This window comes from Rattus norvegicus, chromosome 7 (assembly GCF_036323735.1).
Source record: "Rattus norvegicus strain BN/NHsdMcwi chromosome 7, GRCr8, whole genome shotgun sequence".
NCBI classification, from domain to species: Eukaryota; Metazoa; Chordata; class Mammalia; order Rodentia; family Muridae; genus Rattus; species Rattus norvegicus.
In genome coordinates, this window is record NC_086025.1 from 7,921,074 (window position 1) to 7,937,147 (window position 16,074).

The window sequence follows — 16,074 nt, forward strand, 5'->3', positions numbered from 1 at the left end:
GCGTAACCGTCTCCAGAGAAGGCAGATTTTCTGACTGGCAGAGCTCTAGTTTCTCTGGTGTCTTCTAGAAGTTCTTCCCCTGGCCCTTGACATTGAGGTGTAGGATCCGTCTGCAGTTAACTCTGCGCAGGGCGCAGGTGTAAAGTCTGCGTTATTAACACAGTCGCATGTAGATGCCGCGGGGGGGGGGGGGGGGGCGGGTCCAGTCACGTGTGTCAGGAAGGCCAGACTCACTGTGTTTCCCTGTCTCAGTTGTCAAAATTGATAAAATTTTAACCGTGTGGTTTTGTTTTTCCTTCTCATATTTTGTCGATCTCTTTATTCTTACCCAGAGAGTTTGTTTTTTTCTTTAATTGTTAACTTTTGGTTGTTGTGTATAGGGGTTTTGTTTTGAACCATGGTTTCTCTTTATAGACTAAGCTGGCCTAGAACTCACAGGAAATCCAATTGCCTCTCCTTCCCTAGGTCCGGGATTAAAGGCGTGGCCCACCACTGGTTAGCTACAGCGCAGTTCTTATTGCAGTTGTATTTGACAATTGAAGTCAGAGGATGTCACTATGTGTACTATATTTATTCAGTCTTTTATGATCGATTTTCATTCACAAATACTGTTTCTCATCAGCTTTCTGTTGTTGGTAGCATAAATTGTTAGACTTTTCATTGGACCTGTGCTGAATTTATAACTCAGAATCTATTATTTTAATGCGATCGTGACATAATTGCCAAGATGACAGCAAACCACATAGTTGCTTTCCACTCAAGGTTGGCTCAGCTACCTGCTAAGGCAAGCCCATCCCCGTGTACCTCTGAGCCCTTTTCATGAGCTTTTACACACAAACACCATGTTGACAACCTGAGTAAGGTAGACCATGTAGAGACTATCCCATAACTATGGACTTTGACGGATTAGGCCTTTGTTTTTATTGTTGGCAGGTGGTGATGTCTACGTGCTGAAGTTACAGCTTGAATGATACTGCCATCATAGAGTCAAGGCCCATGCTCCATTCCCCACTGGTCTTAGTGAATGTGTCAAATCATGACTTTGTCCTATTTTAGTTTAAGATGCAGGGCCCCTCTGTTAATCCAATCAGAATGAAAATTGAAGGTCCAGTCAGTGCCCAAAGCAGAGTAGTTAGCTAGGGGGCCAAGAGAACAGAGATTAGTATCAATTTTATCCCTAACTATGGCAAGAATTTTTAAATTAGTTCTGGTTAATTAGCATGGAAACAACAGTTTGTTTGTTTTTTCCCAAAGCCAGACATAATTTCTTCTCTATCAGAAGAAGTAAGTCGAAGCCTCTTTGATTTCGTAGGATCATTTCTGAAATGAACTCTTAGCTGTTGTTTTAATACAAAACTTTTAATAGCATTAGATCCCGATCAACCTGTGTACTTAGTTTGTAAAGCATCAAAAGAGACACATTTGGTTAAGCTGTTAGTATACACCCACCAGGTAGTCTAAGGGCTCGGCAGTACTGTTGGGTATCCAGACGAATTCACTCATAAGGCAGAACATAAGTATGGGTTGTTACCGCGAATCTTATCAGTCAGTGGTCTGAAAGTCTACTGTGATCGTACAAAGAGGGCCTGTGCCTAAGCAAAAGCAGCAATCTTGGCTGAATTCTGCCCGGGAATGTTTAACTCCATTCCCAGAGTCCCTTCCTGTGGAATAGAGGTTGATTCTCTGGGTTTTTCCGGTTCGCCCAAGACCAGAATCCTTTTAAGGGAATTTTTCTGGAATCCCTGGTTTTAGAAACCCTATTTTTGTAATAGAAACTTTCTTGTTTCTGGCAACCAGGGGGCTCAGCTGTGGGGCACATGTAGACTGTAAAGTCTGTATTTCTATCCGAATAGGTAAACCGCTATACCTTTCCTCTCTGTACTATAACCTGACATTTAAAGTGTGCATCAGTGAGCAAAGGTCAAAAATGAGTATAAGCTCCTGGTTTATAGTTACATTAGCTGCTGTCTTCCCTGTGTGTGTCTTTTTTACTTTCCAGATCCAGGCATGAGGGCAGTGGGGGTTGTACCATGACCACATAAGACTCAGGTGGAGGTGGAGAGGAAAGGAGTGGAAGGGCCTGGAGAACCAATGAAACCTTAATTTGAATTGGTCCATAGTCCAGATACAGACATTTAGCAGTGTCTATGGCTTCTACTTTTTGGTCTGGCTGTAGTGAATCCACGGTGTAATAAGTGGAGAACACCTCTTAGGGTTCTCCCAGGTTACGTGACCTTTGGCTACTCACTTGACCCAGATAGTATCGCTAGCCTGGAAGAAGGGCATACTGGTGGTGGGCTTAGAGGCTGGCTGGTTCTCTCAGCCCAATGAATAGTCTTTATGGAGAAGTGGACTGTACGCCTTGAAAAAAGAATGGTTGGAGAATTCTGTCAAATGTCGTCTCTGAGCCTGTGAAAGGGCATGGTGCAGTATACCTTCCCCCATGTGAGGTGAAGCTGGCCAAAGACAGACAAAGGAGGAAGGCATATACATTCTTCTGTTGATTCTAATGAGACTTTTGTCTGTTGTTTGTCTTATTTTTTTTAGACGTCCTATTTATTCTTTCTACTTGGCCAGAAACTCTGAGGACTGTATGCACACTGAAGTTCCCTCTGTATGTCTAAAGGTTTAGCTATTAATTGGGATGTTTTGGCTAGGTCATTGTTGAACCCCATTACTAGGTCAAGGGCAAATCAGGGGTCCAGTTCCTGAATGAGCTTTTTAAGATATTATTTGATAGTTTTAGTCCAGGTAGGAAACACTTTTAACCACCTGAAAAGGTACATTTATAATCTAGCAAGTACTTTTATCCTTCCTTATCAAGGCAGATCTTGATGAAGTCAGTGCTCTCAGAGTTCCTGAGGATCTTGGTTTCTCATTTGGATCCTTTCCTAGCTAAGGGAAATGATTCACTTTTTTTTTTTTACACAAACCTGGCATCTGCCTGGGAAATTTCATGCTAGACCGTCCAGTCTGGGTATAGCATACCTTGGTCTGAGCAACTCAGAACGTTTTGTGAACCCTAGATGGGTAGCTTGGTGGAGATAATTACCAACAGTCCTGCCAGTTGCTTGGGGGAAAATGATATTTTCCATTGGTATCCTACATCAACTTGGGTGTTTGAGCTGTACGTTTCTTCTTCACCACCGAGTCTCAGTCTTGAACGTCATCAGAATGTCAGTAGACACCATTGTTTTTAGGCCTCTTTGTCTGGCAGCGAGGTCAGAAGTCTAGTAATGGAGAACAGCAATTTGTAGGGGAAGCCAAATAGCCTCTAAGAGGGCCAGAATATTTTAATGTCCTTTTTCCCAGTGGTGAGAAGCCCTTTCTCTGTAGATCATACTGTGGACATGCCTGCTAGTTAAAAGCATAGTGACTGTCTGTGTATTTGATGGTAGACTTTCCTTTTTCCATGTGAGAGCCTGGGTCGGATTGATTAGTCCTGATTTCTGTTGTTTCAGCTAATGTAACTGCTGCAGCTCCCACTTACCTGGTTTCATCTTTTATTTCCTGACAGTCATGGACTAGCATCTATGTCAGAAGATAACAGAGTAGCTGAATTGTTGGCCATGAGTTTCTCAAACCCAGCTGGAGGGTGAGCCAGAAGTATGGCCTGGTACTGGGTCACACAGGCATTAGACAGCCAGTATTTGGTGCTTCTCGAAGGATGGTTTCAACCATTTCATGTGGTGCTGTGAGTATAAGATCTTGACCCAGAGTTACCTTGTTTCTTATGTTTCATTAAACTTGCAGTAGCTATTATGAAACATAATGCAAAAAGGGGATACCTGGCAGGTCTATGCCAAGATATGCCCCTGAGTAATTATGGCGTGCCTCAAATCTGGCATAGTGGAAGTTAATTTGGAGGAAAGGACGGTGAGGGCTTGGAGAAGGGGTGGAAGCAGATGGAGACAGGCAGACAGGTGAGAACAGAACCATGAGGGCAGAGAATGGGGGTGGGATCAAGAAGGACAAAAAAAGGGAGATATTGGCCAGGAACACATGAAAGCTGAGAGAGCTGGAGTGGTGGACATCCTTATATATGTAGCCCACGTCTGAAACATCTGGAGATAGCCACAGGAGATGGTGACAGATGACATAAGCCATTGGTAGGTCCCTGGGAGGAGCCTAGTATAATCTCCTATAAGCTAACATTTCTCCCTTTTTGTTAATTAAAAATGATGATCTAGGAAGGGGTGGTGGTGGAGCAAGAGTGAGGGTATTATGTTCTTTAGACTTCTTCCTGCTCATAGAGGGTGAGCATCTTTAGTTCAAATATGCTTAGCCCAGGGAGTGGCACTAATAGGAGGGATGGCCTTGTTGGAGGAAGTGTGTCACTGTGGGAATGGGCTTTGAGACCAGCTTCCTGGAAGACAGACAGCCTTCTCCTAGTGGCCTTTAGATCAAGATGTAGAAATCTCATCCACTCCTACACCATGCCTGCCTCGATGCTGCCATGATCTCCAACCTTGATGAAAGTGGACTGAACCTCTGAACCTGTAAGCCAGCCTCAATTAAATGTTGTCTTTTTATAAGACTTGCCTTGGTCATGGTGTCTCTTCACAGCAATGGAAAACCCTAACTCTAGCACTGGACAAGTCCTGAGAGAGCTCTCTGTTTCATTGCCATTCATGGTCTATGAAAATATCTGTGGCTAGGAAAGTGCAAGCCCAGTTGAAGTAGTCTGAGGATAGTGGAACACCTGTGGGTTGCTGCTCCAGGGCTGTCCTGGATGCAGATTTTGGGTAAACACCTGGAGTTGCCAGGATGCTGGAAAAAAAAATACACACACACACACACACACACACACACACACACACACATATTTGTGGCAGAAGATAAAATTAAGTAGGTTATGGAGGCATATATTTGAAAGTTTTAGGCCCATGGTCTTGGTAGTTAGGGTGGGGAATTCCAAATTCAGGGAATGGGGGTGGAAACCCACCCTCAGGAATAGGTGAGAAACTTAGGCTGTTGAGTAACAGGAGTTCTTATCTGGAGTCCATTTGACTCATGAGAGGTGAATCTAAGTCAATTTACTGAAACTTATAAGAATCAGTCATACTGATTTTCAGTATGACTACAGACCATGGAAAGGGGGCTTCCCTCTCTCCAGAAGACTGGGTATATATAGATTTAGCACAGTGAGAAACACTTTTAAGTCTATACTTAACAACCAAAGGAAACTTAAAATCTTGAGCTTAGAATTATGATAGTGGATCATATAATGGAATCTTTTACCAGAGTTAGACTAATAATTTATCAGAACTCCATTAATCAGTGTTAGAAGTCCTGATACAACAGTAGCTTATTGAGGGGAAGAAATGTGATGCATTTCCCATCCATTTTTTATACCTTTAATCACTTTCTTATCATCATTTAGGCTTTCACTTTACATTTAACAACCTTAGAACACCTTCGTAGACCATAAACTCTTTTCTTAGGTCCTCATAACTTAAACTTTTTGCTACAATGTCAGTACTGGGTCCTCACTGGGACTCCTCTAGTATAGCCCTTCATTGCTGTGTGTCATGGAGCTCTTGCAGCTTTGAGGGAACCCCTTCACTCACTCCAGCCGTTCATATGTGACGTAGATGTTGGGATGGGCTAACTTAAAGCCCTGGACCGGGTGGTAACTGAGTTCCCGGCCTGAAGGCTCTCCCATTCTCTTGCCATCGGGCCAGCTCTCCAGCACTACACAGATTAAGGTGGGTTTAGCCCATCTGACTGCCATGGACAACAAGGTGTGGGGTTAGCTTTCCTCGTTGCAGTAGGGGTCCAACAGGAGGACGCCATCTCTTCTGCAACTCCACACTACCGCATGGCTGACCAAATTTGGTCAGCTGCAAGCTCCTCCACAATCATGCCATCAGGGCTGGCTTACTCACAACCAGAGCCAGCTGTATTGTACGTCCTGGGAAGTACTACCTGCTCTACCAAGCACTGCAGCACCTGAGGGGCAGGACCAGCTCCATCCCACCCTCAGGTGTGAATATGGCCCCTGTTGGCAGTGCAGACCAGATAATTCTGCATGGCCTTTGGTGGTAACATACCGCAACTGCCACTGGGTCACACACTTAGACATGGTCCTCAGTGGCAACACAGGCCAGGACATCACCATGGCCCCTGGTAGCAACACCACTTACTCATATCAGGCTGTTCCTTGGGAGCCCTAGTAGGATTGATCTCAGGGCCTCAAGCGTGCAAAGCCAGTACTTCTATGTCCCTATCCCTTGTTTGGGTTGCATTTTATTTTGTTTTGTTTTGCTTTGCCTTTTAAGACAAGGTTTCATTATGTAACTCTTATTGTCTTGAAACTCACTATGTAGACCAGGTTAGCCTTGAATTCACAGAGATCCACCGATATTGATACCTCTTGTCCTATTTCTCTGTCTCCTTACCTTCTTTCTTCTACCGTGACCATCATTATATCTGAGCAAAAGCTTCTCATAATGATTTTTTTCCTATGTTTCCAGCCTTGGGGATTACTCTATTTTGAATTGCCCAAGAATTTATCTGCTTCACATATCAGGACCACAAATCATATAAAATTACAGCTACTTAAATGTTTTTAAACATAGCATTTCTCCAGGATGCCATCCTATTGCTATATAACTTTTGGGGTGGCCATCATCTGCTGGTATTTGTCTCATAGCAACTGGAAAAACTAAACTTGGTTTTCTAACAACTTTTAACTGACCTTCCTAAATGTCATTGTACACAGTGGCCCAGTAGGCCCATGTTTAATTCCTCTGTATCTATCTTAGTATCTTTTTCATTTTTACTTATAAGTTTTTCTAATTTTTCCTCTAAGGTCTATTTCATCAATCCAGTTTTCATGTTTTTCTTCTATCTCTAAAGTTGAGGTGTTTGTTTGTTTGTTTGTTTGTTTTGAGAAGGCATAGAAGTCCACCATGGCTATTAAGAATACTAGCATGATAATAATTGTAACTGGTATGGAGCCAGCCCCAGGGGAGTCGTTCCTCTTTCCATTCTCTGTCTGTTTCTAAACCATCTAAGATAGCATTACATAGGCCTCAACTGATCATGTGTTTTTGTGTTTTTCATTGTTACATGTCTTCCCCTTTTTAATTTTACTTAACTCACTCTTTAAGGGCTTCCAGGTGTCTTACAAAGTCCCGTGACTTTGCTGCTGTCTCCATGTGTCTGCAGCTGTCATCCTGCTCTTTGAGGTCCTGTGAATGCAGGCTCCTTCTGCCTTTCAGATAGCATGAGGTGCAGGCTAGTGACTCTGCCTCTCCTCGGGTTCCTCCAGCCCTCCATAATAGCTGAGCTTCATGCCGGCTGGCAGCTGCACCAACCCACCCTAGCTCTGGAAAAGTGGTGACAGTGGCTGCACCATGCACTGGCACACCATTCCAGAGGAAGGAGCTGCTGGTTCAAGGAACTCTTGTCTTCCAGGAAGTGTTTCCCAGGGGTGCAGCTTGAGTCTCCTCTGACAAGCAGTGTGAGCTCTTGGAAGTCTGGACTGTGGGGCTGTGCCCTGAGGTTCTGGTTTCCCATCTCCCAAGCCACTGCTTAGGTGCCCAGTGACTGACAATGCTATATCACAGGGTATGAGGGCCCGCTTATCTCAACTCAAAGCAGCCTGCCTCCTGCCATAGAGCTGTGTGCTTGGTTGCTAGGTAACCATCCCCTCAACTCACCCCACCCCTACTCTGTCTTCCTTGCCTGACTTGGCATAATGTCTGACTCTACCTAAGTTTGGATTATATGTACCCGCACTGCTGGCCAATTATAGCCATATAGATTTTCTTTGGAACCCCCAGCTCCCAAGTAATGACATGGAGACATTTTATTATTTATGAAAACATTAGGCCTTAACTCACTCATGTTCCCAGCTGGCTCCTGTAACTTATAACCCCTTTATACTAATCTGTGTTCTGTCAGCATCACGGGTCTGATGTCCCCCATGTCTCAGTGGCATATCTTCCCTTCCTTACTTTTCCTGGAAGTTCCTCTCTCTGGGGGAACCTGCATACCCTCTCCTCCTCAGCCATTCAGCCATTTATTGAACCAACCAGGAAGTGCAGAGCGTCTTAAGACATGGTGCAGCCAGACACAGTGCACAAGATCCCCCACCACAGGTTTACTTCACAGCACCTCCAAGTGACATAGCCATTAGTCTTATCTTACTTCTAAATATGTCTTAAGTAAGCCTTGAGGTGCCAAAAGCCACAGCAGATGGCATAAGATTTAAAAAGGTGGATCTTCTTTTTCTGTGAGTTCTTAATAGCCCAGTGTAACTTAGATATTGTTTTCTCCTTCTCTGCACTGCTGAGCTTACAGACAGCTTTAGGCACTAATGGGAATCGCTTCCTCTTACATGGCGCATGGTTCAGGTTGCGGCTTTGTCCTGTTCAGTGTCCTTCGCCTTACAGAATCTTTTCAGTGAGGTTGCATTCGTCAGTTGTTTGTCTTAGAGCCTGAGCTCTTGGTGCTTTGTTCAGGAATTGTCCCTTCTGCCATTGTGTTCGAGGCTCTTTCCAGCTTCCTCTCTGTTAGAGTCAGCATATCTGGTTTTATGTTGGGGTTCGTGGTCCACTTGGATTTAAGCTTTGTGCAAGGCAATAAATATGGATCATTCTACATGCAGAATGCCAGGTAGACCTGATAAAACCATTTGTTGAAGATGCTTTCTATTTTCCACTGTACAGTTTTGGCTTCTTTGTCAAAGATCAAATGTCCATGGGTGTGTGGGTGTATTTGTGGGTCTTCAGTTCTATTCCGTGGATTGACCTGTGTGTCTCTGTATGAATACAGTTTTTTTTTGTTTTATTTTGGGTTTTTTTTTGGGGGGGGGTTCTGGCTTTTCGTTTCTTTTTTAATCACTATTGTTCTATAGTACAGCTTGAACCCAGGGTTGGTGATTTCCACCAGAAGTTCTTCTGTTGTTGAGAATTTTCTTTTTGTGATCCTGTTTTTTTCCCCCTGATGAACTTGAGAATTGTTCATGACCTACAGTGACTCACCTACTCCAGAGGGCCAGAACTTCTACTAGTGCTATTCCCTGAGCCAAGCATGTACAAAGCATGACAACATCTAATGAAATGATCTTGTGACTTTTTTCCCTGTGAGTTTGTTTATATAGTGGATTACATGGATTTTCATATATTGAACCATCTCTGCATCTGTCAATGAAGCTTACTTGATCCTGCTGAATGATGTTTTTGATGGGTTCTTGGATTCAGTTTGCAAGAATTTTATTGAGTATTTTTGCATGGATGTTCATAAGTGAAATTGGTCTGAAGATCTTTTTCTTTGTTGGGTCTGTGTGTGGTTTAGGTATCAGAGTAACTGTTGCTTCATAGAATGCATTAGGTGGCGTTCCTCCTGTTTCTATTCCTGTGGAATAGTTTGAGTATTGGTATTAGCTCTTCTTCGAAGGTCTGGTAGATTTCTGCACTAAAACCATCAGGCCCTGGTTTTTTTGAAGTTGGTTGGTTGGTTGGTTGGTTGGGAGGTTTTTAATGACTGCTTCTATTTCTTAGGTGTTACGGGAGTCTTTATAACTTACCTGATCTTGATTTAACTTTGGTTTAGTTTGAAAATCTTCCACTTTTGTCTAGATTTTCCAGTTTTGTCAAGAATAGGTTTTTGTAGTAAGTCCTGTTAATTAATTTATTGAATTTCCTCAGTTTCTGTTGTTATATCTCTCTTTTCATTTCTAATTTGGATACTATTGACTATAATTTTAATAAACCACATTACCACCTTTGCCAGAGAGCTGTGATGGGGGAACTGCTGCCAGAGCTATGGGCCCTCCTGGTGGGTCCCTCTTGATTCCTTTTGTTCCTCCCGGCTTACCTTCACCAAGCCACCAGCACCAACCCGGGCCTCTCTCTACCCACCTTCACTCCATGAATGAAAAATACTCAGATAGTTTTATTATTTTATTACTTTAGAATTTGCCTGCTACTACAATTACTGGAATACGTGCCCTTAATAATTTATTATCTCTGTCTGTCCTTCTGCCCTAGGTTTAATGGCTCGTATCAGCCAGCCCCTTCCGACTTCCTTAGCCATCCATGGAAACTGAACACCTCCCTAGTCAATGATAACTTGGTTAGAGAAAAAAATAAAGAAATTAAAGACAATAGGATTCGATGAAAATGAAGGCACAGCATACCGAAACTGAGGGAATACAATAAAGGCAGTCAAACTCAGGCCGCTGGTTCTAGCTTCCCCTAGATCTTACACAATCAGTGTGTGCTGCTCATTCCATAGCCTGGCCAAAAAGCCCTCTCCCTTTCCCAGCATCTCCTTTTCCTCCTGGGACCCAAAAGTCTCACCCGTCCCTTCCGCCAAGCAATTGGCTCCTGGCCTTTATTGTCCAAATTAAGAACCAATTAGGGAACCAGACTTTAGTATCAGCTCCTCCCTCTATAGGATACTGTCTCTGTGGCTTTTCATTAGTTTGGTTAAGGATTTGTTGGTTTAGTGTTCACTTTATTTCTAATTGGTTGATTTCCACCTTGAGTTTGACTGTTTCCTGCCATCTTCTTACTTCCTTTTGTTCTAGAGCTTTCAGGTGTGCTGTTAAATTGTTTAATTGTTGGTATAGGATCTCTCCAATTTCTTTATGAAGGCACCGACTGCTATGAGTTTTTCTCTTAACACTGCCTTTATTGTATTCCCTCAGTTTCGGTATGCTGTGCCTTCATTTTCATCAAATCCTATTGTCTTTAATTTCTTTATTTTTTTCTCTAACCAAGTTATCATTGACTAGGGAGGTGTTCAGTTTCCATGAGTATGCGGGCTTTTTTTTGTTTTTGTTGTTATTGAAATCTGCCCTTAGTCTGTGGTAATCTGATAGTATGTATGGGATTATTTCAAACTTCTTGTATCTGTTGAGGCTTGTTTTGTGTCAGATCATATGGTTAGTTTTGGAGAAGGTTCCATTCCATGAGGTGCTAAAAATGAGGTATATTCTTTAGGGGTGAAATGTTCTGTAGATATCTGTTAAATCCATTTGGTTCCTAACTTTACTTTTACTGTTCATCTATTTTACTGTTCATCTATTTAGTTTCTGTTTTATTGACCTGTCTGTCTATTGGTGAGAGTAGCATGTTGAAGTCTCTCACTATTATTTTGTGAGGTTCAATGTGTGCTTTGAGCTTTAGTAAAACTTCTCTTATGAAATGGGTGTTCTTGTATTTAGGGCACAGATGTTCAGAACTGAAGCTTCATTTTGTAGATTTTTCTTTGGTGAGAATATAATCAATCTCTGTCTCTGTCTCTGTCTCTCTCTCTGTCTCTCTCTCTCTCTCTCTCTCTCTTGATTACTCTAGATTGAAAGTCTATTTTTGTAGATAGTAGAATGGCTACTCTAGTTTGTTTCTTGGGAGTGTTTGCTTGGAAAACTTTTTTTCTAGCCCTTTACTCTAAGGTACTATCTATCTTTGGTGCTAAATTGTGTTTCTTTTATGCAGCAAAATGTTGGATCCTGTTTATGTATCCAGCCTGTTAGCCTGTGTCTCTTTATTGGAGATTTAAGTCCATTGATGTTGAGAGATTTTAAAGACCAATGATACTTAGTTTCTGTTTTTTCTTTTTGGAGGTGGTATTTTGTGTGTGTGTGATTATCTTCTTTTGGATTTGTCATAAGGTAAGATTAATTTCTTTTGCTTCCTTTGGTGTAGTTACTCTTGTGATAGAGTTTTCCTTCTAGTATCCTCCATAGGACTGAATTAGTAGGCAGATATTGTTTAAATTTGATTTTGTTGTGGAATATCTTGGTTTTTCTATGGGGATTGAGAGCTTTTCTTCATATAGTAACCTGAGCTTCCATCTGTGCTCTCATAGAGTCTGTATGGCATCTGTCCAGGATATTTTGGCTTTTAGAGGCTCTGTTGAGAAGTCTGGCGAATCTTTGATAGGTCCACCTTTATATGTTACTTGGCCTTTTTCCCTTATAGCATTTGATATTCCTTCTTTGTTCTATATATTTAGTGTTTTGGTTATTATGTGACTTGAGGATTTTCTTTTCTGGTCCAGTCTATTTGGTGTTCTGTTGGCTTCTTACATGTTTATGGCCATCTCTTTATTTAGGTTAGGGAAGTTTTCTTCTATGATTTTGCTCAAGATGTTTTCTGGTCTTTGAACTGAAGTCTTCACCCATTTCTCTTCATATTATTCAATGTATCAATATCTTCTATGGTATCTTCTATGCTGGAGATTCTCTCTTTAATCTCTCATATTCTGTTGGTGATGCTTTCATCTGTAGTTTCAGTTTTCTTTCCTACATTTTCCATTTCCAGGTTTGCTTTCATTTGTGTTTTCTTTATTTTTTTTCTATTTCCATTTTTACTTCTCAGACCATGTTGTTCAATTCCTTCACCAATTTGATTGTATTTTCCTGTATTTCTTTAAGGAATTCATTTCCTCTTTAAGGGCTTGTACCTGTTTGCCTGTGTTTTCCTGTATTTCCTTAACGTAGTTAGTTATATCTTCCTTAAAGGCCTCTATCATCTTCACGAGATGGGATTTTAGGTCAGGATCTTGTTCTTCAGGTGTGTTAGGGTGTCCAGGGCTTGCTGTGGTAGGAGAACTGGGTTCTGATGGTGCCACATTACATTGTGTTTTGTTGCTTTTGTTCTGCTTGCCTTTCACCATCTGGTTATCTCTGGTGTTAACTCTCCGGTGTCTCGGATTGGAGCAGGCCTTGGAGGCAGGTAGAGCTATGTGACCTTGGTTAGGGTAGGCCTCCTGTATCCCTAGTTAGAGCAGTCCTCCTGTGTCCCTTTTTAGGGCACACTTCCTTCCTAAAACGCAGAAAGGCTGTTGGGTAGGGGGTGGGCCAGGCATGCCAGTCTGCCATGGGTACAGGTGAAGGTGCAGACCAGTAGGGCAATGGGACTCAGGCAGAGCAGGATAGATCCCATGCATGCTGGGCTCTGTGGGATTTACCTGTGTCCCTGGTTAGGGCAGACCTCCTGGAAGACAGGCAGGATGTGGGGTTCCTGAGGCAGGCATATCTTTCTCCAGAATCACCATTTCTATTATGTTTGTGTTATGTGTATATAAAATTTATTTCATATATATACATTTATACTCTTATACTCTCTCTATATATATACATACCTACATATATGTGGTATGCTTTAGGATGCAGTGACTTTTATGGATGTGCATGTGAACTTCTCTCAGGAAGAGTGGGCTTTGCTGGATCCTTCTCAAAAGAGTCTCTACAAAGATGTCATGCTGGAAACCTACTGGAACCTTACTTTTATAGGTAATAACATGAAATTTCCTTCACTTCATAACTTAGGGAAACAAGCCTTTCTTATAGATGAGTGCTCTTCTGTAATTTTGTTTGTGAAAAATGAAGAATGTGGTGAATAAATTAGACATTGTTCCAAGGTTCGATGAAGACAATGAATTAAATTTTGCATAATTTCCAACAATATCTCATACATTTTCTGGTACTGTGTTTTAGGCTATGAATGGGAAGACCACAATAGTGAAGAATGTTGTCAAGGTTCTAGAAGTCATGGAAGGTAATTTTGATGTGGAAACTGATACATAATGTACCTCTAAAGAAATTTATAATGTACCCTGAAGTTTTAATGAAGAAAAAGTAATGTAACTAAGCATAGCTTTGTGGGATTTTTAAAATCTCATATGCCATACAGTTCAATCACAGGAAGCTAATCAGTAGCCATGTAAGAAACACAAGAAGGACCCAAAGCCTTAGAAGATGACACAATTTCAATCAGAGCCTCATAAGAACCCTTTAATTTTACTCCACTGAAATATCATAAAGGACATACACATTGATTAGTGTATATCCAAGACCTTTTACAAATGAATCATTCATAATAAAGCTAGTGTTGCTCATACACTTGTAGTAACTTACTGTAGTTTAGTTAGATCAGCAGTTTATAAGAGTTAAGAAGATAATTGTGGAGAAACTTGAATCCCTATAGCATATGTCTATGAGGAACAGAGCATTAAACTGTGTGAATGCAACATAAGCATTTTTTATTTGTTGTTCTTCTTTTAATAGGTATTTCAACTGTCCTCAATATAGTACATGTAAAGCAAAGGGTTATGGGAAGAAGCAGTATACTTCTCTCTTTCCCAGAACAATTAGAAGATGTGATATCATCCCCACTGTGAGAAGACAAGGTGAATGGGACACAAGTTTACAAGTAATTGGTTTTCCAGCTTCAGTGGGAATACATCAAAATACTGACGTTGGAGAAAAGCCTTATGCGTACAAGGAATGTGGAAAATCTTCTCTCTGTCCTGGTTTACTTTGCATATGTAGTATAACTCAGACTGTAGGAAAATGTTATGAATACAATCAGTGTGGGAAAGCACTCAGTTCTTCTTTTTCTCTTCAAAGATGTAAAACAGCTCACCTGGCAAAAGGAAGTAATGGATGTGAGCCAAGTAGTAAAAGCTTTAACCATCATAGGTATCTTAAAATACAGAGCACAACCTACAATGAAAAGGATCTCTATGATGGTATTCAATGTGATAAAGCCTCTTTACAATTACACCAAAAAACTAATTCCAAAATAACACCCTATGAATATAATGAAGGAGATAAAGTCATCACATTTCACTGTCATCATCACATATGTAGAATGAACACTAGAGACACAAAGTGCGAATATCACCAATGTGGTAAATCCTTTGCATGTCCTAGTTACCTTCAAATACATGAAAAAATTCATACTAGAAAGAAACCCTATGAATGTGATCAGTGTGGTAAATTTTTTGCATATAAAAGTCATTTTCACAAGCATCAAAGAACTCATACTGGAGAGAAACCCTATGAATGTGGTCAATGTGGTAAAGCCTTTTCATGTAATGGTAATCTTCAAATACATGAAAGAATTCATACTGGCGAGCAACCCTATAAATGTAATCAATGTGGTAAAGCCTTTGCATATAGCAATAGTCTTCACAAGCATGAAAGAACTCACACTGGAGAGAAACCGTATGAATGTAATCATTGTGGTAAAGCCTTTACATGTCACAGTACCCTGCAAATACATGAGAGAATTCATACTGGAGAGAAACCATATAAATGCAGTCAATGTGGTAAAACTTTTGCACGTAACAGCCATGTTAAAATGCATGAAAGAATTCATACTGGAGAGAAACCCTATAAATGTAATCAATGTGGTAAAGCCTTTGCATATCATAGTCATCTTCAAAGGCATGAAAGAACTCACACTGGAGAAAAACCTTATGAATGTAATCAATGTGGTAAAGCCTTTGCATATCGCAGTAGTCTTAGACTACATGAAACAAGTCATACTGGAGAGAAACCATATGAATGTAAGCAATGTGGTAAAACCTTTGCCTGTTCCAGCTATCTTCAAATACATTTAAGAATTCATAGTGGAGAGAAACCCTTTCAATGTAAGCATTGTTGTAAAACCTTTTCATATCGCAGTAGTCTTCACATGCATGAAAAAAATCATACTGGAGAGAAACCCTTTGAATGTAAGGAATGTGGTATATCTTTTGCATATCTTGGTACTCTTCAAAAGCATGAAAGAATACATACTGACAAAAAAGAAAATTTCCCAGAAGGCTAATAAATGAAGTATACTATTTCAAACCACAGTCATTGTCTGCACTGAGCTCTCTCTCTGGTGCTTGAGTAACAGTACAGATATTATATCATTAAAATGTCTCCTTTTCAAATTGCCAACATATTGTCATCTAAGAATAAAGGAACCCACTGTCTCATGACAATTTAAATAGTAAAATCTTGGTGTAAATGAAAATGTTATTTATGTTGTCATTATTTTTTAATATAACGTAAGTTTATGCTAAGGAAAATATACTTTTTCTTAACATCTTCTCAGAATGACAATGAATACCAGAGAGTTAGCTCAGGGATTGAAGGTGGTTGCTGCTAACCTTGTTGACCTGACTTCATTCTCTTGGATAGCCACATTACTCATGCAAGTTTTTCTCTGAATAATATACTTGTGTTTTATGCATACAACACACCGGATTGTAACATAAATATTGTTGAAACTGAAATAAAACAAATGCATTGTCCCACAAATTTAGGGCACTTGCGCC

General features: G+C 40.8%; 1 protein-coding gene across 9 annotated transcripts in view; it reads left to right on the forward strand.

Moving 5' to 3' along the window:
• Zfp77 (zinc finger protein 77) overlaps positions 1–16,074 on the forward strand; it is a 46,406-nt gene that overhangs the window by 400 nt on the left and 29,932 nt on the right. For 4 of the 9 annotated variants that reach the window (XM_063264476.1, XM_039080018.2, XM_039080021.2 and 1 more), the window contains exons 2-5: positions 3,518–3,694; positions 13,129–13,255; positions 13,460–13,520; positions 14,030–14,151. In XM_063264476.1, coding sequence (XP_063120546.1) covers positions 3,668–3,694; positions 13,129–13,255; positions 13,460–13,520; positions 14,030–14,151 — 337 coding nt within the window. In that variant the 5' untranslated portion in view covers positions 3,518–3,667. Of the gene's footprint in view, positions 1–3,517; positions 3,695–13,128; positions 13,256–13,459; positions 13,521–14,029; positions 16,058–16,074 lie in introns of those variants that run through there. The other 5 variants (XR_010053548.1, XM_063264477.1, XM_006240826.5 and 2 more) reach the window with 4 other exon arrangements.